This window comes from Coptis chinensis, chromosome 7, assembly GCF_015680905.1.
Source record: "Coptis chinensis isolate HL-2020 chromosome 7, ASM1568090v1, whole genome shotgun sequence".
Lineage (NCBI taxonomy): Eukaryota > Viridiplantae > Streptophyta > Magnoliopsida > Ranunculales > Ranunculaceae > Coptis > Coptis chinensis.
In genome coordinates this window covers 93,725,810-93,748,692 of record NC_141462.1, presented here as the reverse complement: position 1 = coordinate 93,748,692, position 22,883 = coordinate 93,725,810, and the positions used below count along the sequence as shown (strand labels likewise).

At 35.3% G+C, this 22,883-nt stretch overlaps 3 protein-coding genes across 3 annotated transcripts; all 3 read left to right on the top strand.

Annotated features, from left to right (window-relative positions):
* The first annotated feature begins 351 nt into the window (after nucleotides 1-351).
* Nucleotides 352-2,904, top strand: LOC147490100 (uncharacterized). The gene is made up of 4 exons (XM_086574800.1): nucleotides 352-519; nucleotides 773-920; nucleotides 1,418-1,956; nucleotides 2,245-2,904. The coding sequence occupies exons 1-4, from the start codon at nucleotides 352-354 to the stop codon at nucleotides 2,902-2,904; spliced, it is 1,515 nt and encodes a 504-aa protein (XP_086430926.1).
* Nucleotides 2,905-13,947: 11,043 nt separating this feature from the next.
* LOC147490099 (alanine--glyoxylate aminotransferase 2 homolog 3, mitochondrial-like) lies at nucleotides 13,948-18,775 on the top strand. The gene is given in 11 exon segments (XM_086569726.1): nucleotides 13,948-14,229; nucleotides 14,232-14,257; nucleotides 14,260-14,271; nucleotides 14,351-14,581; nucleotides 15,745-15,915; nucleotides 16,611-16,754; nucleotides 16,831-17,010; nucleotides 17,563-17,788; nucleotides 17,937-18,050; nucleotides 18,134-18,220; nucleotides 18,632-18,775. Coding segments are annotated over 11 exon segments (1,422 nt in total). The 5' UTR covers nucleotides 13,948-14,042; the 3' UTR covers nucleotides 18,676-18,775.
* Nucleotides 18,776-19,958: 1,183 nt separating this feature from the next.
* Nucleotides 19,959-22,595, top strand: LOC147490098 (ARM repeat superfamily protein). Its single transcript, XM_086569727.1, has 6 exons — nucleotides 19,959-20,088; nucleotides 20,296-20,359; nucleotides 20,436-20,552; nucleotides 20,644-20,742; nucleotides 21,202-21,327; nucleotides 22,226-22,595. The coding sequence occupies exons 1-6, from the start codon at nucleotides 20,059-20,061 to the stop codon at nucleotides 22,369-22,371; spliced, it is 582 nt and encodes a 193-aa protein (XP_086425853.1). The 5' UTR covers nucleotides 19,959-20,058; the 3' UTR covers nucleotides 22,372-22,595.
* Nucleotides 22,596-22,883: the final 288 nt, after the last annotated feature.

Genomic DNA, 22,883 nt, shown 5'->3' with positions numbered 1-22,883 from the left:
GATAAAAGCATGCTAGAATTTAATGAGTTGATTAATGATCTTGGGCAATTTGATCTGGGGTTTAAAAGCCCTAAGTATACTTGGAGTAATAACAGAGCCCTGCAGGATCATACCATTGAAAGATTAGATAGAGCTATGACAACTGATGTCTGGATCCTTCTTTTTCCTCACATGCAAGTTAATAATGTTGTTAATGCAACATTTGATCATCTGTCGATTATGATTAATCTTAATACAAAGGATGATAATAGAACTGAGCATGAGAAACCCTTTAGATTATATAATATGTGGTTTTCTGATAATTCTTGCATGCCTGTTATAGATACTGCTTGAAATTCTATAACACATGATATGCCTGATGTTAATGTGATACTTAAGCAAAATATGACTCAACAACATCTTACTATCTGGAATAAGAAAGTGTTTGGTAATATTTTCACTAATATTAAGAAAGTGAATAAAGAGTTGGAGGAATTTTTGAAAAAACCCTTCTCTCCAACCAACTATGTGAAAGCTAAGGTTTTAAAATATGAGCTGTTTGATTGGTTGGCTAAGGATGAGAGTTTTTGGAAAAAAGAAATCCACTACTCATTGGTTGAAAGATGGAGGGCGAAATACTAGATTCTTCCATCTCTCAACCATTTATAGAAGAAGAAAAAATAAGATTGAGAAGCTAAAAAAAAATGATGGGGGCTGGAGCTTGGGGAGAGCTGAAGTGGGGGTTTATATTAATACCTACTTTAGAGATCTCTTCAGCTCTAACCATCCTCAGGACAATGAAAGCATTCTCAACTTGTTCCACCCTTGCATTACTGAAAGGGAGAATAATATCCTGACTGTTATTCCTACCAATGAGGATATTTGGAGAGTGGTCAAGAAGATGGGAAACTTGAAGGCCCCTGGGCCAGATGGTTTCCAAGGTTGTTTTTATCAAAATTCTTGGGACATAGTGGATACTAGTATTATATTGTTGCCTTTGTGAAGGATTTTTTCATTAAGGGGGTGTTGAATCCTACCTTTAATTAAACTTTTATAGCTCTTATTCCCAAAATGAGCAATCTTGAGACTGTGGCAAATTTTAGGCCTATTAGTCTTTGTAACTTCTGTTATAAAGTGATTTCAAAAAATTTAGCCAATGGATTTAAGTGTCACTTGAATAAAATTGTCTCCTTCTTCCAAAGGGCTTTCATAAAAGGGAGAAATATATGAGATAATACTAGTTTGGCTTGTGAGTTGTTTCATCACATGAAAAACATGAAAGCTAAGAATCATGGGTGGGTAGCTTTAAAGATGGATATGACAAAAGCCTATAATAGGGTTGAGTGGTCTTTGCTAGATAATATCTTTGATAGGTTGGGCTTTAATAAAAAATGGAGAACTCTGATTTAGCAATGTTTATCTACTGTGTTCTTCCAAGTCTTACTTAATGGTAGCCCTATTAATAAGATTATCCCTGAAAGAGGTCTCAGACAAGGGGATCCCCTTTCCCCTTATCTTTTTATCATCATGTTTGAGGCCCTATCTAGGATTATTGCTAAAGCTGAGATAGATGAGAAAGTCCATGGGATCAAGATTAGGAGAGCTTCTCCTCCTATCAACCATCTCCTCTATGCAGATGATTTGATTTTGTTCACCAGAGGCAATCTTGAGGATGGGGGTCATCTCAAGAACATCCTTCAAGATTACTGTGCTGCCTCTAGTCAGCTGATCAACTTTGATAAATCTAGCATGTTCTTCAATCGAAATATTAACTTTAGAAACAAAATCAAGCTTAAGAAGTTCTGGAAGATGAGATTGTTTGATCCAAATGATAAATATATGGGAATCCGTATTATGCTATCTCAAAAAAAGGCAGAAGACTTCGATTACTTGGTAGATAAGATTCATAATAAGATCAAATGGTGGAAGGCTAAGATGTTATCTCAGGCTGGTAGGGCTACTCTGATCCAGTCTGTGGTACAAGCTACCCTTTTGTATGCTATGGCCACTTATATGCTCCCTGTGTCTACTTGTAATAAGATAGACAAAGCATGTAGAGATTTCTTTTGGCATGGCACTAAAGACTCAAAAAGTGTCCACACCATTGGGTGGGATAACATTTGTAAACCCAAGTCTGAAGGAGGCTTGGGGCTCAGAAAGATGAGGGATATAAACTCTATATAGACTAAAACTCTAGCAAACATCTATGGGAAAAACTGGATTAGGAACATCTGGAAACCTCCTGGGTATGCTTCATACTTTTAGAAAGGCATACACAGAACTTTCAATCTCATTAGTAGAGGCTTGATTTGGGGGATTCATAGTGGAACCTCCACCTCTATCCTAGATGATCCCTGGGTTTTATGTAATGGAAAACCTTATACTCTAAGGGAACTAGGAGTGGAGGATTACAGTCTGAATGACCTCCATGTGGCAGATTTGTTTAAAGAAGATGGGACTGGATGGGATGAGGTTAAGCTAACAGCCCTATTCCCTCTTTTTCTAGCTTTGAGGATCCAAGAAGTTATGATTAGACCTTTGGGATTTGGCAAGGATAAAATGGTGTGGAGTGAGGATAAGTCTGGGAGGTTCACTGTGAAATCTGCCTACAAATATATTACTAAGAATAAAGTTGTAGGGCAGAGCTCCAGTTTCAACTCCCAAACTACAAAGCTCCTCTGGAAAGTCAAACTGCCAGCCAATATCCAAATGTTCTTATGGAAAGTTTACATGTATGCCTTACCTATGGGGGATAGGCTAGCAACAAGGAACATGTTGGGGGACTTCTCTTGTCCCTTGTGTTTCAAGACCTTAGATACTGATGGCCATCTATTCTTTGACTGTGAATCGTCTAGAGCCATGTGGTTCTCATCAGGCTTGGGTCTGAGAATGGAGAGCCAAGGAAAGAACAATGTCAAAGCTTGAGTTACTAAGTTCATTAGTTGGTGTCATAGCAAGAATCAAGATATATCTCAAGCTAGGATTAAAGATTGCTACTTGTTATACAATATCTGGATAACAAGGAATGAAGCTAAGTTTGAACATAGAATACCTAACAGAGAAAGAACCATCAGGAGGAGTGTTGTGGAGGCTGACAAGTGCTACACAGGCCTTGCAACAGGAAACCCAGAAAATATAAATTTTACTCCTCCTGTGCTTTACTTTGAACAAGCTGATTTTGATTAATTATTTCCTATCATCCCTAATGATTGTATTAACATCAGGTTTGATGCCTCCTTCCAGCCCACCACAAGATAGGCAGCAGCTGGCACCATAGCTTGGGATAATGAAGGCAAGATAGTGGGAGCAGGAACCAGAAGATTCAAAGCCAGGTCAGCAGAAGAAGCCAAAATGGTGGCAGCTGAGGTGGCAATTTGGCTAGCAATAGCTTCTAGGTTGACTGCAGTTCTTTTGGAAGAAGATTGTGCAGAGGTTATCAAAGCACTCAATAGCCCTACCTGCTCATGGCTATATGAAAGTTTGAGAGACTATGTTTTAAACTTGAGTTTTTCCTTCTCGTTTTGTAAGTTTAAGTGGATCAGTAGGATGTCTAATGGGGAGGCACATTTGTTGGCGAAATGGACTAACCATTAGCAGCAAATGTGTCAGCTACCAAACTGTATTATGACAAACAATGTAGTGCCTGTTATGGTCTAGAGTTCGTTAATATATATATATACAGCCACTCTGTATTAGAAAAATACAGAGTGATTTGGTATACTATATTAGAAAATTATGGGGTATGAGGAATAGTGATTTGGTGTCACGTTTGTGTCCGTCACAAGGGCAAAATTGTAATTTTGTTAGCTTCTCTCTCTCTCTCTCTCTCTCTCTCTCTCTCTCTCTCTCGCCCATTTGCAACTTTTTGATATCTCATCTTCTTGCTCCATGCCTCCACCGAATCTCCTTCATTCCTAATTTCATCCAAGAATTATGTCCAAAGTCATTTCAAAATCAATATTTACAGCCACTCTTAATCACTTTGAGGATCAAAAGGTTATAAGAAGCAACTAAATGGGATTACAGATTGATAAACACTTTCGATTTCTCTAATGCTTCAACCAGATCATAAAATAGGAAGATAGTTGGGGATGCTCACGAACTGATATCATCATCATCAGCATCATCATCATCTGAAGGTAAAGTTTTATCAATAACTCTAACAAGCTCTGTATAATCAATTTTGCCAATAAGAAATCCTTTGGTGAGGTAGAAGAAGTCGATGCCTTCTTGCTTTAATTTTAGTTTCATATGAAGCAAATGGGTGAGATAGAAGAAGCCGACACCTTCTTTCTTTCATTTTGAACAACATGAAGATAGTAATTCTTTGTAAGTTAGCATGACAAATTTTAATGCAGTTTAAAAGTAATTGACTTTGAATAATTACGAAACTTATATATGTTAAAAAACATTAATCTTCCTGTGAGAATGTTTAGTGCCTGGGTAATGTTAGTATACTAATTGTTTATCTCTCTTGCCTCATTTAATTTTGGTAGCAACTGCCATTTGATTTAAAATGGGTGATAATTCATTTACAAAATCAATTATCTAATAATAATAATAATCGGTTGGAGCTAAAGTTTAAATCGATTATATAGAGTCGCCCGGATGATGACTGAGGAATAGCTAGAGATTCAAAAAGAATGTTGGCATTTGCAATATAGAGAATATAAACAAAATATGAGTGATGAGCAAATTACCACTAAAAGAGAGCGTGTAATGAGGTTTCGTGTAAGTGCACATCACGAGAAGTTGTCGAACGAGCACCTAATCTGTTTTCAGTTAGTGCTGATGAACAGTTGAAGGTTTTAGCTAATAGGTTTCATAAGCATGGTGGTTATGGTTTATGGTCTGATAGAGATAGTCCTCAATTGTTTCAAACTGAAAATGGTTTACCTTCGGCGAGGTTTTTTTCTAAAGGCGTTGGTCATAATGTTAAACCTTATGGGCTTGGACAGAATGAGAATTTAGAGGATGGGACTGAGGGGAATGGAAGGAATGATTATAGGAGGAGGTTTAGAAAGAGGGTTACTTATCCACGTGAGTCATATAATACTGAGTTCGATAGTGGAGCATTTCAAATACTATTGATAAAAGATAAAACAGATGTAGAGGGTGGTTTGAATAAATTAAGCATTTCAGCTGGTATAGAAGAAATGGGGGTGAAGTCGCGATCGATGGTAAAGTCTAGGGAAGGAGATGGTAGGGTTTTGTCACATAAAAATTTGAGGAATAAATGGGATAGATAAAAAACAGGTTATTACATGATATAGAGAAGAACCATTTATATTGCAAAAGAGTTAGAAATGGGGGTATTGTGCCATTGTATCATTTTTTGTTATCAACTTTTCAGTTTCGATCGTCGATTGTAACCATGTAGTGGTTAGACATAACATCTTGATTATTTGTGTTCATATCTAATTTTCCAAATGTCTGTCTGTTGAATTCATTGTCACAAAGTATGACACAACTTGATCCTTCTACAACGACTATATACAATGGTCATTTATAAGCCTTTCAAGCTCCTTATAGCGGTGGGAATAGTTTCTTAAAATCAGCCTGAGTTTCTCCTTTCTTAGTTATGAAAGCTTTAGCTTACTGCTATATATGAGAACCATGATACTCATAGAGACATTAATAATGTTTTGATGGTATTAGTACATACTTAGCACTAATTTAAAAAATCAAAGGAAAAAATTACAAAAAAAAATTACTTTCAATTTTGTTTAATTTCAATAGTAAAAAATTTATGGATTCTGTTTTAGTAAAAGATTCTATTCATGAGGGTGAGGAGTAGCGGCCATCTTTCAATATTAGTTCTCTCTCCCCAATGCATATTGTTTTAGCTTTTGTTCAAGTCTTGAGATACTTTCAACTTAGTGTTGCAATAAATATATAAGGTCATATTGTCATCATGATTGGTCTAAAAATCATATTGGTGCAGTGGTGTTTTTCATAGGAAAGCATGCAACGGAACTGCTGCAACTACATTAAGGATTCTGGATACTGTAGATAAAGGGTGAGTGAGAAGGTACCGTTGAAGCTGAGTGCCTAAGAGGTTAGAAGCAAAGATAGGTGTAGTTCTGTTGGAAAGTTATAGCTAGACAAGATAATTATCGTATGAAATAACTTGGTACTGATGAGAAAGCTGAGAAATAAATCAGATGAGTTAGATTAGCAACAAAAAGATAAAGTCCCAAGCATTGGACCTCCTTTTTCAAATTTTTGTTTGGAGTTGTAATAGGCTTATAAGTTTTTTGGAGTAACCTCAGCAGAAACTTGGCAGTCTCAAGATAATAAGACCTTGGTCAGTGGGCTATCAACTATGTTACATGCTATGGGGCAATTTTTATTTTCTTATGCGTTCTTTACTGACTACTGTGTATGTGATATTTTGCATTTGTATATTTAGCTGATATTTGGTTATTTTGCATTGGTATATATGGTTTTTCAACTCCCCTAACATATCTTGATTTACAATTTTCACCAAGATCGATTTAAACATAGACTGATAGTTATCAAAATCATGAACATATACAGACTTGCACCATTTTAGATATGCTAATACTTATACAATTAGTTTGGCGTAAAAACACGTGTGTATGTACGTGCATCATGCTAATATATATATATATATATATATGAAAAAAAAAAAAATGCAGCCTTCGTGACTCTTCCTGTTATCAAAAAGACTCCAAGATAAGTTTATGAAAACACACCATATAAAACTTATGAAATCATTACCTCTCTGAGGGTATTGAGATAGTAAAACAATTGAGAGGACTACTACTTTTGAAGCACGATGTGCAATTCTGCAATGTGAAGCAAACTTCATGTAAACCAATTGAGTGGACTACTTTTGCGATGAGGGCCAAAGCACTACGTATTTTTTATTCTTTTATGCTATCGGCTCATTTGGACTACTTACTGGGCTTGTTCTCTTCCTCACTAAACTATAGTCGAGGCCTCAAGTTCCCAATTTCGAATGCGCGTATTTTAGGCTTTGAAGATTGGTTGGATACCAACTGTTTTATGGGCTCAAGGCCCGCATGGCTCTGTGTGCGACTCTTCCGCGTATTGGCGAGCACTGAGCACGGAATAGTGCTATTATTAATTACTTTAGTGCCCATCGAAAAAACATTTCAACATATGTAATAGTTACTACCTCATTAAACTCATATTCGTGGCTTCGTCCTGTGGACGGGGTGGGGTAAATTCAAGCCAGCTGAAAACTGATACTTCTGTCTAGCATATCAGCATATGCAACACAAAATTGACTACTTCAGTCAAAGTGTAAACTACAACATAGTTTTCTGCCAACACCAAATATACACCACACCATTTGGGCCAAACAGAAACAGATGGGAGCATTTCTGTTAGGCCCGTCTCAAAATTAGACTAAAAATCCCGCAGTTTTTTTCACAATTTAGAGACGGAACTAACATAAACAGACCCTAATCTGTTCCTGTCTGGCTGATATATGGAAGAAGTTGCCATTATCAACATTTACAAATAAGTATCACAAGATGATCTGATCACTCTCTTGTGCTAGGAATGGGCTGATACATCCGAACTATGCATGTAACATGTGGCTATGGTGGTGATTAGAGGATGAAATCATTACAGGATCAATGGTCATCCCAGTACCATAAACTTGTGGCTGAGCCACTGAGCTCCTTTTAATGATTTCCAAAAGCAATTCTATAATAACATGTCTTTATATCTAAATTAAATACTCGAGTTAGCTAGGAGCACGTACAATAACATATATTATCTTGAAGGATCAAGATGTGTGTTTAATTCAAGTTAGTTATAAGTTTTTTTATATATATATAAACTCAAATTGGAGGGATGCATGTGACTAACTGACTACGGTGATACAAAAAAAGCACATCAGGATTCAAGACTAACAATGAAAGCAAGTCATTGGTACACTAGCTAATGACTAAACTTAATTTACGAGAAAATCCGTAGCTTTCAACACTTACATCAATCTCGTAAGTCGTAGGTGATGAAGTGATGCCACTACAATTGGAATTCCATCGCTAAACTCATTCTTGGCAAAACCAAAGTGCCATTTCTTCATCTCTGTCTAACAATATTAAAAACAAAACATGTATATCAACTAACAATAGAGTAATTATGATTTAAGTTACTCGCACTCCTATAGTCCGATCATATCTGTCTAATCATATTAAAAGTGGGTGTCATTATCCTGTTGAGTTGGATCATACATGGAATCATACAGTGGTAAGAGAGACAAATTCAAAGAAAATTTGTATTATGGTTGATTACTCTGACACCTCTATACCAGACAGATTCACATATTATATGTCCATCAGATTGGTAGATAACCTCTAGTTATAATTTTGTGTATAAGCAATACAGCATATACGTTATGTTTTTAGCGAATGGACAGAGAGTTTGGCATTTTCATCCTTCTATAAAAATGCATGTCAACGTCGTTGTTGTTTATTCCATACTGTACAGAATAGTCGATTAAGAAGAGACTGAACCTCTCTCTAATTGACGACTTCATTCATAGGACAAATTTCGAAGGATAGGATGTGAAGTATTGCAAGATTAATATAGCTTTTGAATTGATACTTAATTAGCTCGGATTAGGACGTTCCTTGAGCAAATGTTAATTTTCAAGAGAATGTGCAGTATGTCAGTATTTCTGTTTTAGAGGATGTTATTATATTAGTAGAAACTCAAATTTTGTAGCTGATGCAATAGCGGCTAGGGAAAGGCGAGCCTCCCGCACTATAGTTTAAACCCTGTTATTGCAAAAGTTGATTGAATTATGTATGCACTCTCTAGGGAGCACTTCCTAGTTTGGAAGTGTTTCCCTTTTATCTCTCTATTTAAAAAAAAAAAAAAAAAAAAAAAAAAAGAAGAAGAGAGAGAGAGAGATCTCCATCTCCATAGATTAGAGAAACCAAGAATGAAAATATTGACGGAATATCGGCGATATATATCAGTTTTTGAGGTATCTGCTATGGAGATATTAAGATATATCGGATGGATATAGTGACACAATTTCAACCCGATATATATCGAGTTTTTTTATATATCAATATATATCGACCAATAGATCCGATATATATTGTTGACTTTGACCGATGTTTGACCATTTTTGATTGATTTTTTAATTAAAATCTATGATATTTCCGATATATATAGGTATATATCAGTGGTATTTCCGATATATAGACATGAAAAAATGACTAATCAATAAAAAAATATATATATCAACCGATATTTCAGTGGTATTTCCAATATATATCAGTTTTTGGCCCTCTGATATATCGGCCGAAATGAAAATATTGGGATTTAGTGAACCAAGCATTTTTTGTCTCTATTTTTTTTTTTTGGAGATCAGTAATTCTTTAATGCTGGCGAGGTTTGAGCCCCAAGAGTGTTACTGACTTTGCTAGTCAACACATGCAATTTTTTGTATTTTTGAGTGCATATTAATTGTTTTATTGGTCTGTAATTTTTAGTGTCATTCTCCTATTTTTGTAGACTTGTAAGCTAGCTCGATCTGTTGAAACACTCCCTCACCAACCTATTCGCAACCATTTCTCCGCATTAATAACGAAGGATCTCCAGTGCCCATACTTCAAGTTGTGGTTTGCCAATTGTGTTTTAAAAACAATATAATATACATCAGTTCCTATATATATTAAGGCAAATGATGAGAGTAGATCGATCCCCCTCAAAATAATAGAGCACACTTTAATAGGGCCGTGAGATAGATTGTCCACATATCAAGGATGGTGAGTTAGGCAACCATAAGATCATTCCCAATCCATGTCAATATTATTCACCTCTAGATAGGCTCAATTTCTCATCTTTTTCACCGTTTTGGTGAAAAACAAGGTGAGCCTGCCCAATGCAAATGTAAATATTAATCTCGGACGGGATGTTAGATTCTGTCTGAATGTAAAAATCGAAAAAATGCGCCGGACGGAATGAAACATCCCGTCTGAAGTTTAAAAAAAACTGAAAAATAATCGAAAAAACACGTGAGACGGGGCGTCCGAAAAAAAAATCGAATTTTTTTAAAAAAAGCACATGAGACGGATTCCAACATCCCATCCGAAGTTCACAACTCAGCCACTATCTCGGTTGAAGGTTTCACCCTCGTTTTGACTTAGGAAAATAGTCACCTTGATATTCACCTTTGTATTGGGCAAAGATTTTGAACCATAAAGAGGTGAATATTGTCACATTCCCACCATATCCACCTGCATTGGGAATGCTCTAAAAGAAAAGACCAGAAAGGGTGAAACTTTGGGTCATCTTCTTCCTTTAATTTATGCCCATTACACGCCCCTTTCTCTACTCTTCCCCATGTTTCTAATTTCATTAAGTGAAAAGCATATCAACCATTAAAACCAACGCGATAACAAAACCAACCAAAAAGATAGAAAAGTTTGCTACGTTTTTTATGTATCAACTAATTAACTAAATTGAAGAAAATGTATTTCGAGTGTCTTTTTTTATTGATACTCATCATTGAATTATGGGACTTAGGTTTGTTCGATTTTGTAGACAATTAGGATTTAACCAGAAAAAGTTGAAAAGAGAGGGAAGAAGATGAGGGGAGGGCATTTAAGTCAGTTTGGTTTTTATGTTTATTTTATTGAGTTTGTCAGTTATGGGCCATGAAACATCTACAACTCAGACCTGATCTCTCATAATCTAACGGCTATTTGGTTCGATCTCTCCATGCCATGGAGAGAATGATCTCTCCTCATCTCGACTCATATATTAAAACAAACTGGTAAGTGTTCATATGATTTTTGAGGATAGGCTGGAGAGCTGGACCAGGACTACTTTAACTTTAAAATTTAAATTCATGAAAAAATTCATTCTGCATAAAAATCAAACATAATAATATTAAGAACAAAAATTGGAAGATTCTAGTCTATTATTTTTTTTCAATAACTATTATATACATTGTTTTATCTTGCTAATAGGGCTGGTTATCGAGTTGAGTTGTTCGTGAGTAACTCGAGCTCGGCTCGACTCAAACTCGCTCATTCAATAATATGAGTCGAGTTTGAGCACATTTTAAAACTCGAACTCGAACTTGAGCCGCTCGCGAGCTACTCACAAAATTCGCACTTTACATAGTTATGTTAACGCTTATTTGGGATAATTATTTATGTTAGTGTGTTGGATTATAATTATTCAACATATATTGATTGTATTTATAATGTGCACACCTTGAAATAGTTGTTTGATAGTGGTTATTGTGGTATTATTAAATTGTAATTGCATTCTAGTATTTTATTTAAATGAGTTTAGCAAGTTATTTTGGTCTTGAGGTAAAATTTAGAGTCTATTTGTGCTCAATTATCTCTAGTTTGTAGTTGAAGTCGAGTCTATACATAATACAAGTCAAATCAAACTCTAGAGCCTATGATCGAATTCAAATTTGTAGTCTAGAAGAATAGGAATCTAGACTCATTGAGCTACTCGATGAGTCGAGCTTGAGCACGAAATAAAGCTCGAACAAAATTTGAGCTCGACTCGAGAGATACACGAGTCGAGCTTGAGCACCCTAGTACTCGACATGAGTAGCTCGATGACCAGCCTATATCTTGATTGGTGGGAAATGTCATCTAGCTTCTCACCATTGATGGTGCATGGAGATCCCATGGAAAAGGACCGCATCTTTGGAGATAATGAGGCATGTGTAGCTATTGAGCTAGGTACTGATTTACCAATTAGGATGGAAGCATTTTGGAGTTAATAACATTCTGCATTTTAATTTGGCGGACGGCAGACAGATGAATGTTATACCAAAATAACAATCAGATGAATGTTGAGGCATCTATGTCATCTAATTATCTTACATATAAAACACGATGAAAGTCTTGGCAATGATAAATTTCCTAATTGTAAAGTTAAAAGTGTTTGGTATAAAGATATGTAGTGAGGTTGAATATCATCCGCAGGCTGGGTGATGTGTGTTATTTTTTCAAAAGTGAGTTTAGCAATCATTCACTGAGAACTCATTTTGTATCTCAAATTTGAGTTTTGAAGCAGTTTTATAGCTTTTTGATACACAAATTGTCATTTGGGTGCACCCACTGGTAATGCTCTAACATTTACTAATTTACTGTATTCGTACAATAGAATAATGAAATGGTGATATTTGACACACTCATAAAAACACTCCCTACTCCATAACTAACTTAAGTTTTTGTCATACCCGATAATTGTCTTAATCCAATAATATCTCCCAAATTAATTTAGAATATTTCTAATAGGGGCAAAATGCATTATTAAATAATAATAATAATAATAACAACACGTTTTTTGGGTACTCGTTCTTTTAAAAGAAGAAATCAAGAGCAATTTTTTCTTTTGAAAGAAGATGAAGATGAATACGTTCTTTTTTAGTTACAAGTAAAGAACGCAGAGTATCTAGAGTTTAATTCGTATAAAGTCCTACGATGTATATTAAATAAATAACTTGTTTTGTCTTGGATACACCTAATAAAAAAAATAATTTAACATTTAAAATCTAAATGTGTCTAAATTTTATTTTATTTATTTATTTTAAAATTGGGATAGGGAAGTGTTTTTATGGGTGTGTCCAAGATCACCCTAATAAAAAACATACAAAAGTAATTTAAGGTAGGATTTCCATATACTTTGTTGTGCATCCTTATAGCACGTAGTATCCTTATAACACGTAGTATCTAATAACAATTTATATTTACGTTGATTCTCCATATTGGATTTTTATTTTGGAAAGAGATTGTCTACTAGAGGCGCAAACGGATATGTTCGGATGCGGATATGCCTGTATTCGAATCTGAAAATTTATACCGATATCCGAATCCGAATCCGACGGATATTAAAAAAATTATCCGAATCCGATTTTGGATATCCGAAACGGATATTGGATAATATCCGATCCGAAAATTAAAATTTTATTTGTTTTGAATAATTCATTTTACCACTATAAAAACTAGTATAAATATATATATTTGTCATTTATTATTATTATTATTATTTTGTCATTATAGTTTTATATTATTAGTTTATGATTTTATATAATATTTTATATAATAAAAAATGAATAAATTAATTATATATAATAACTATTAATTTTTTAAATCGGATCGGATATTATCGGATGCGCAGTATCTGAAACGGACATAAAAAAAATATCCAAATCCGAATCCGAATTCGAAATTTTTAGATAATATCCGATTTTTCGAATAATATTTGGATATCCACTTGCACTCTTATTGTCTACCCGAAAATATTTTCATAGAGATGAGGTTCGCAACATTATAACAATCTATAAATACATCCTCTCATCTTTTTTGTTTTTTTATTTTTAGACTATTGAATCACACATCCAATAGTCCAACCTGGACCCTTATCCTTATAAAAAGGATATATAAAAAAGGATAAGATATCCCCAGGTAGTCTTTTGGAAATCAATTTAAACCTATTTATGTGGTTTCATTATATTGTATATTCAGTACTTTATTACCTTTCCATTTTAGACATTTCGTACTCCACCAACTTTCATTTCAAGATTCTAGTCATCTATCTTAAAATCGTTTCCTATTACTCATCAAAAAAAAAAAATCCTTTCCTATTAAACCGTTATTCCCCAAATAAGAATCATATATTCACGTGTAAATAGGATTCTCAATTGACCACGGTCCAAAGAATGTTACTATGCGGTTACGGTCCACATCATAAAAGAAAAAACAACGGCACTCTATGATCTGATACATCAAAACATATGATCATCTAATAAAATATCATCAAAACATCGTCATCCTCGACATATGACCCACACGTGTATTACACTGAAAACAATGTTGTTAAAATTAGTAGATAGGGACACACTGAAAACAAATCTCTCCCTCACATATGATTCCAACAACCTTCTATAAAAACCCACTATTTTTCCTCCCTCTATTTCTCTCTTATTATCTTCTCTCTCGCATTACATTTTTTCTCTCTCTTTCAAACAAGTTTTGCAAGAGAGAGATTATATAACTGTGTGTGTTTTAAAGATGATGATTAAGAGATTGTTAACGAGGGTAGTTTCGGATAAAAGCTGTAGAGTTAGGTGTCGTTCTTTCTCTCAAGCATCATTGTCAGAAAATAATGACGTTTGTATTCCTAAAATGCCCCTGTTCGATTACTCTCCTCCTCCTTATACAGGTCCTTCTGCTGCAGAAGTTTTGCAGAAACGAAAAGAGTTTTAAGCCCTTCCATGTTTCACTTCTATATAAAAATCCCGTAAGATTTTATTTCCACCTTAAAAAAACATAAAAATAAAAATGTATCGATGCTTGAAATGATATTGTGTTTATGGTAGGTACACGTGGTGGATGGGAAGATGCAGTATCTGTTTGATGAAGAAGGTAAGAGATATCTTGATGCGTTTGGAGGAATTGCTGTGGTGGGTTGTGGGCACTGCCACCCTGATGTGGTTGAAGCAATCATTGATCAAACGAAGAAAATACAACACTCTACTGTTTTGTATTTGAATCATGCTATTGGTGATTTCGCCGAAGCGCTTGCTTCTAAAATGCCTGGTGATTTGAAGGTAATTAATATTGATTTATTTATTTTTCTTGGTTATGTAATATATAATAATTATATGCTAAGAAGAAAAGTGAGCTTGGCCCACTTGGAATCATATTTGATGTAAGTAGGTATTGCGGGGTTTTGGCTTGGGGTCCAATCTGGTGCGTTGTCTTATGAGACAAAGCAATAAAGTTTTGGCTTTTGTCGTTTACATGCAAGGCATTGGAGACTGGGCCGCAAACAGTGTGTTCCATTAAAGCTAGCATGCTGTGTGAGCTCAATAGTTTGTTAGTTTGATAAGTTATCACTCTGTACTATAGAATATAGGCATAGATAGATTTAACGGTGAGTCTTGTATTACTAAGAAAGTATTAACATTTTAGATGCCCAAAATCTCAACAAAGTCCAAGACCACTTGTTCTTTGTCTGTTAAGAATATAGAGATGCTTTTGGGAGTTTTGGCTATTAGGTAAGAAGTGGCATCTGCTGCTTAAAGATTTGGCAATTCAAAATTTTGGAATGATAGTATGATACAACCATATATGTGTATGACCTTCAGCTTGTGCACCTACAAGGAAAAAGACATTGTGGTTGCTAATTAGTTACTATCGTGTTTTAGCACTTGAAAATGATAAAAAGTTTATTGCTAAATGCAATAAGCACTCTGATTCTATTTATGGGTCTACTACAACGAGGGCCACACGTTGTAATGTACTAGTGAACTATGTCCAATTATAATTAAAACAAAATTTTCTTACCAGACAAAAGAGAAAAATATTCAAGAGTATGAGAAATGGTATTATTTGGTTCGTTGTTTATTGTACCTTTAAATAGGGAAGGGGCTAATTGACACTCTCTACCAAACTAGACTTTCACAATTCTGTTACCTTATTTGTATCTTCCCTTATAGGATCATGTTGAAACATCCAACACAGGTTAACGTTGTTATTTTGAAAATGCCTTCTTGGCATTTGAGATTTTGAAAATGTCAATCTTGCGCTCTTTAAAGTGTCATCCTTATGAATCTCAATTCTCAAAATCATGTGTTGTTCAGCCTGCTCAAGTAGTACCACCGATCTTAATCTCTTAGCTTTAAGCTGACCACATATCATAAGTTAAATAAGCAAATATTAAGGTTGATATGCTTTCATGCCAAATTAGTATTGTGGCGGATGTGTGTAGGTTGTTTTCTTTACAAACTCCGGGACAGAAGCAAACGAGCTGGCAATGATGATGGCTCGACTGTACACTGGGTGCAATGACATTATTTCACTCAGAAATGCGTACCATGGGAATGCAGCTGGAACAATGGGAGTCACTGCCTTACGTAATTGGAAGTTCAATGTAATACAGGTATGCTTACGTGGACATTTCGCCCTTTTTCCAATTGCTTAACAATGTCACATGCTAAATTCCTGTCAATAACTATAGCAGTATTTAAGGTTATTAGGTTTGTTGCTACCTCCTAGAGTAGAAGTCAAAGTATTTTTAGGTTTACTTTGATAATCTGTCATAGTTTAGTGATAGCTAATTCCCTGAAGGACTGTTTTGGTCATGTATGATTTCTGTCTTCTTAAAAGACACCATAGCTTAGATTTTGTTTCTTCATATTTAAGGTTCGCATTTCAAAAATATATTTCCTCAGAGATCTTAAGATAATTACCAATTTTTTTTAACATCTAAATAAGTTGGATCTTTTAGAAAACTTGTTTGATTTAAATACTTAATTTTCATATAACCTAAATATTGATAGGGAAGAGTAGCATTCTTAAACTAGCAGTCAAATTCTCATATCTACACCATATACATAATACATCAGGTCAGTATAAGGAGGTTGTGTCAGTAAGGGGCTTGCAAGCAAGTCGAGTCCGATAGTTAAGGGAAGAGTGAAGATTCCAATGTCCAAGGGTTGCCAGAAAGCAGGCTGAGTTGTTGTCCAGAACAATTTGAAGTGTCTATTGATAGTAATAATTTTGTTTATTTGGAAACACATTGCCGTTCTTTTCCTAATGTTGGTACTTTATTGGGATATTGCATTTCACCATCAGACCGGAGTTCACCATGCCTTGAACCCAGATCCTTATAGAGGTGCATTTGGTTCAGATGGAGAAAGGTATGCGAAAGATGTCCAAGACCTCATTGACTTTGGAACTTGTGGTCGCGTTGGTGGTTTCATTACAGAAGCCATACAGGTGAGTCCTACTAAATGCACAATTTTCCTGAGAAATTTATGTGATCATTGTTAAGTGTGGTACTTCCATTTAACAGGGTGTGGGTGGAATTTTAGAGTTAGCACCAGGTTACTTGCCTGCTGCATATAGCAGCATACGTAAAGCTGGAGGGCTATGTATAGCTGATGAAGTTCAATCAGGCTTTGCTCGCACCGGAAGTCATTTCTGGGGATTCGAGGCCCAAGGAGTTGTGCCCGACATAGTGACAATGGCAAAGGTGAATCATTCTGACTGTATATCCTTTCTGTTTAACCATTTCATATTGAGGACTTTTGAATCTGTTTCGTTTGTATTTATATTCATTAATACACCCTTTGAGCATCTGATGCTATGAGATTTGTGCTTACAATTCTTTGCTCTAAAAGATTGTGTAATGGGAAAGAAGTATAGGAAATGTATGGGTACTGAAAAAATTCATCGAACGTGGAAGGGTACTTAAAAAAATAAAAAGTGGGTGATTTTGGGAAATGCTGGTGCTAGTATAATTGTAATCGAAGCATATAACAATCTGTTGTCTTACTGGTCAAAAATACAAATATCGATAAAAATTAAAGAAAAAAAAAAAAAAAAACTGTAGTGAATAAGAACATTTATACTTCAAAATTAATATGATCAACATAGTACCTCTTCCAGATCCTTGAAATAAGTCTCTTGTGGATACTGGGAACTCTTCATACGACCTCAATCTCGTTCAAGTAATTTGCAATATCTGGCACCTTTTATTCTTTCTTTTCAGGTGCTGACTTGTATCTTCCTTTGGTGTGTTCAGGGAATTGGAAACGGTCTTCCAATTGGTGCAGTGGTAACAACTCCTGAGATCGCACAGGTGTTGACCCATCGTAGTTACTACAATACCTTTGGCGGAAATCCGGTATGTACAGCTGGAGCTCTTGCAGTGTTAAAGGTTATTGAGAAAGAAAAGCTCCAGCAAAATGCATTTGTTGTGGGCTCTTATTTGAAAGAACGCTTTACATCTCTTAAGGAGAAGTATGAAAGTACGTCTCCTATCAACTCTGTTTGAGATATGTAAATATATCTGTGCATGTATTGGAGTATGCTTTTGAGAGGGTATAAATCTTGTGATTCATCTGTGTGTGTCTTTTGCGTATGATTTCACAAGTTGTTGCTTTTATCTGTCTGCAGTTATTGGGGATGTGAGAGGTAGGGGTTTGATGCTAGGAGTTGAACTTGTTACTGATAGGCAGTTGAAAACTCCAGCAGATGCTGAAACTGTGCACATTATGGACCAGATGAAAGGTTTATCTCTATTCCTTCCCTTTTACATCTGTTGCCTAAGCTTTATGTATTTAGATTACTCACATACCTTTTAATTTTCCTAGAAATGGGAGTATTGATTGGAAAAGGTGGGTTTCATGGGAACGTTTTCAGAATCACACCTCCTCTCTGCTTCACCAAAGAAGATGCAGGTAACACTTACTGAACTGCTTGTATTGAAATGTATCATTGTGCGCTGTACCATATTGTATGCACTGCTTCCTGCTCATTTTTCCCATTTTTTATTTTCCAAGTTCAAACGTGTCTTGGATTCTCGTTCCTTTGTAAGTTTTTGACCTGACAAGTCATCCCATATATTCAACTGGTTTACCACAGGATTCAGCATAGTTTTTATTTCTGACCTAGGGACATTGTTATTTTCAAGAATAAGAACTTTCAAGCAATATTTTATAACCAATCAAACACAACGTTTATTTAGGTTGATGAGAATAAATGACGTTTTCTCACTCTTGCCTGTGCACTTAGTGCTACATGTTTGCTAAATGCATTCGCTTTGTTTTTCTCTCTCCTTTCTAACATGGTTGCTGAAATCTTGCTTGCAGATTTCCTTGTGGATGTCATGGACTACTCAATGTCGAAGATGTGAATTGATCAACATAGATGTTGTGATTGATAAGTTGATGTAACATGTTCATTACTAATCAATGGAAATTATAAACATATCAATAAACTAAGTTCTGAATAAACGCAATGTAAAAGTGCAAAGAGATGATGAGACATCACCTCGTTGTCTCTCTCTCTTCATCTGTCTGAATCTTTGCCTTCTTTTCCAGTCTTATTCTCAATGTTGATTGTTAAGTTGATCCACCTATAAACTGTTGAGTGTATTGTTGAATGCAGAATGAAATTTCTCTATTCAATAATCGTTCTTTTTTTGTTCGCTTATGAGTCCTGTATTCATCAAACATAATCCAGCTTCACCAAACACTTCAGAAACAAGAACTTACCATTCTAAAGTGAAACGAACGTACCCTTGAAATTATAACAGTGTTTTCACCATTTTAGAGGTCAAGTGTGTTGTTTTAGAGTACTTCTTTCCTAGTCAGGGTGCATAAAAAATTGCTACTAGTGGAACTCTTGAAGTATATATCCTAATAGATAGGTTATATATATATACGTGTACGGTGTACCTATAATAAGTTTTTTCGTTCTCTATTAAGTGGCAGACATGTTTGTACATGTGCTTATCTTTAGTCCTTTTACACCTTGCATCCTCATCGTAAACCTTACTCAAACATTGCCTTTTTGTTTTCATCATGGTTGAAGAGAGATATCTTACTTCTACTTCAATTTTCTCCATCACGGGGAAAAAAAAAAAAACCGTAATTGGTTACTAAAATCCAACAATTACAAATATTCCCCCACTTTCTAAAGCAGGTGACAAGGTGGCTGTTATTTACTACAGACGGTAACATCTAAACTAAAGTAATTGAGGCTGATATATGAAGGATGACATGCGGTCAATGGATCGGTTTGGGTGGGGTTTTGAAAATTTTGAATCCAAATCGATAATAAAATTGGGAATCTGAAACCGAACCGAACCGATAAAAAAATTGGAAATCTGAACCGACATGAATTGAAAACTATAAAATCAATTAAATTCTAAATTAAATCAATTAATTTCAACCACACAATTGATAAATATAAACAAAATTAATTATAAATATTATTAAAATGTCATCTTATCGGTTCAAGTTCATATCGGTTCGGTAGAGGATAAATCTGAAACCAAACCAATATTTTATCGGTTCGGTTTTAAGTCGGTGAAGAGTAAACAAAATTATCAAAACCCAGACCATTTTTTATCGGTTTAGTTCGGGTCGGTTATCGGATTATCAAAACCCATTAAAAGCCCACAAAGTAATACAAGCCCAATGTCCATAAAAGCCTGGCCCAATTATTTTCCTCTCTGCTCTCGTTGGTTAACCAGAAGGAGAAGCAAAGCGACAGGGAAAGTTTCTCAGTCAGCATGCGAACGTTAGCAAGACAACTCAGTACTGTAAGTTCAGTTTCTTGAATTTTTATTTGCATATTTATATTCTGAATTGTTTTGTAATATATAAATCATGTAAAGTTTGACATGTAAATCATGAGTTAGACATGTAATTGAGCTGAGGTGTTGAACCTCTAATGTAAAGTAGACACAATAGATAAGAGTCTTAGAATTATGGTTTTTGACGATTATTCCTTCTTGATGTATTTACAGTATTTGTTTAGGAAATTTCCCGGAAGTGAGCAGATAAAAAAAATCTCATTTTTAAAAGGAGGAGGTATATTATACTTTTCTGCATGTATGCTTCAGTTATACTTGATGAAAATGGTTGCTGATGATTTGATGCATAACAGGATCTTCAGATAACCTCTCAATTGAGGAAGAAGCTGAACAAAAAATAGGATGGGTCTTGAAGTTTATTTTTGTTGGGACTTTGTCGGTTGCTTCTTATCAGTTTGTCCCTTATATGGGTAATATATCGTGGTCTAATTCATATATGATTCCTTCTTTTGCAAATAAAATTTTCCCAGTGTAAGTAGTTTTGTTGATGTCATTTTTCAGGCGAGAATGTGATGCAACAATCTGTGCAACTCTTGAAAGCCAAGGATCCGTTATTCAAAAGAATGGGAGCATCTAGATTATCCCGTATTGCTATTGATGGTACTCTCAGTTACTGTTATATTTTATTATCTGAATCTGGTTAGCAATGCTCTTCATTTCATATGATGTTTGTTGTAAATAACTCTTGAAAAAGCCAGCCTCAAGGTTGTTAGGCGCTGTGGTATAGCATCTTGCGCTAGGCTTATAAATGAAGCTTATGCCTAAATTGGTGATACATAAATCACGAATTTGTTTTAATTGGTAAAAACAGCTTACTTTGCGCTCCTCATATGTTCTGAATTCCTTGAATTTCCATATAATTCTTTTTCATATTTGATAGAGTAAACTGTTTAAGCAAGAAAAGGAGGTATCTCCGGAAAGTTTAACTTTCTGAACTATTTTTTTGCCCTGTGGTTTTGATGCAACATCAAAATTCAGTTGAAATAGAAGATTCTTGGTTAGAAGTCAGAATAAAAGTGTAGTTGACAATTTTTGTCTCTTTTATTGTTGGATTACTAGATGGAAGGAGAATGAAGATACTAGAGTTGGGCGGCGCTCAAGGGCTTTTAAATATGTTGGAAGTTGCCAAAGATGACCGCACACGTAAAGAAGCTCTAAAGGCTCTTTTGGCCCTTTCACAATCAAGTAAGAATTTTTTGTTTATATGAATTAAATCCTCCCTTCTTGGCTGATTACATTTTGTCTTTAAGATATAGTTTAACCTGTATAACATGGGTATAAAGTGTTTTTCAAAAAATAGAATTAAATAAAATTAACCGGACGCATGGACACTCTTGTCTGATACATATACTGATGCAGACTAGTCCGGGCTAGATTGTTTTACATCCGAAGAGGAAGAATAAGTAAAAACAAGTAGAAAAATGAGAATAATCTCATTCCTTCGTCTACTTACAGTTTGAATACGATGGATAACAACGTGGAAAGAGAGAGTATTAATCTCTCTTTTAAGGTAACTTTCAAGATACACGTTAGAAATTACTAAATTAGAATGGATATTAATTGGACTTGGGAACAGTTAGTTCGAACACAACAATGTCAAGTATCTTCGTGCTCTTGAGCATAAGTGAGTGTTGCTCTGGAAAATATTGAACTTTTGAACCGGTGGTCCAATAAGACGACCTTCCTTGAAATAATAAGTTCTAAGTACCGACACAACTTTACCGGTTGGAAAGGTGTGTTGCTGATAAGTCCGAAATGACCTACAGCACATCTTTTCCTTCCATGAAATGAGGCCAGCTCTAACCCTAAATTTTGAATTGTGTCACCTTTTTGGATCACCGCTCTGTTTAGTAAAGGTGGAAGGCCTCATCCCTGTACGAACATGGCATCCATGTGTAGAATTTAGATGCTTCCTGACTAATCTCCAGACAATTGCATAATACTTGTTGTTTAAATTGAGAAGGTTTTGTAGCATGATGGGTCGCAGGTCTTTTGAGGTTTTTGTGGAATGTTGTACTGTTCATATCTTTCCATTTGTGAATGATAAACACGCCTCACTTCGATTGCCATGTTTGATTTGCAGATGAGGTAGCTTTGGCTCTCCACCAGGCTGGAGCAAATTCAGTTATTAGATCTATTAGTGATTCTTCAAAGGATGCTGAAATCATGAGCTACAAGTCCCGCTTACTGAAGAAGTTCCAAGATCTGAGGATTGATCCGCCCTCATGAGATGCAAATTTAGCTCTGGGGCTCCAAAAACACCCACAAAGTTCTAACAATAAGTGGAAGGACATTAGTTTTTAAGTGAGAGTTATCTTGTGTCAGTTTTTTGGGCATTTCCTGCGACATTTACTGTGCAAAGGGAATGTTCTTGAGGATTTTGTAAAGTTTGTACTTGATATATGTCTGTATTCATTGGATCACTTGAAAGATCATCCCTTGGTACTCAATCATATCTGACTCCAATTTTGTCAATGCCCACTTCCATCGTTCTCGTACTCATTCCCAAGGAGATATTCTCTTAAAAGCAGCCGGAAATATTTGCTATGGTGTGGATGAGTACGTCATCATTAAGAAACAAGAGAAGAATTTGTTGAGTATAGACAAGTTTGATCTTGATATTCCTATTCTGAAGGGCAGGAGAGTGTCAGTCGTAGCTGGCTGTAATGGTCTACTGCTCCTTCTTGAGAGTTTTCAATGTGTATGTATGTAACCTTGTCACAAGCGGTGTACATCTCTTC

What these genes read in the sequence shown, in the direction of transcription:
- LOC147490100 (XM_086574800.1), top strand. Translation starts at nt 352, where the DNA reads ATGCCTGATGTTAATGTGATACTTAAGCAAAATATGACTCAACAACAT. An exon ending in CCAACTATGTGAAAGCTAAG is followed by an intron (nt 520 to 772) that starts GTTTTAAAATAT and finishes AACCATCCTCAG; the next exon opens with GACAATGAAAGCATTCTCAA. An exon ending in CTACTCTGATCCAGTCTGTG is followed by an intron (nt 1,957 to 2,244) that starts GTACAAGCTACC and finishes TCATACTTTTAG; the next exon opens with AAAGGCATACACAGAACTTT.
- LOC147490098 (XM_086569727.1), top strand. Translation starts at nt 20,059, where the DNA reads ATGCGAACGTTAGCAAGACAACTCAGTACT. An exon ending in TAGCAAGACAACTCAGTACT is followed by an intron (nt 20,089 to 20,295) that starts GTAAGTTCAGTT and finishes ATGTATTTACAG; the next exon opens with TATTTGTTTAGGAAATTTCC. An exon ending in TCAGTTTGTCCCTTATATGG is followed by an intron (nt 20,553 to 20,643) that starts GTAATATATCGT and finishes GTCATTTTTCAG; the next exon opens with GCGAGAATGTGATGCAACAA.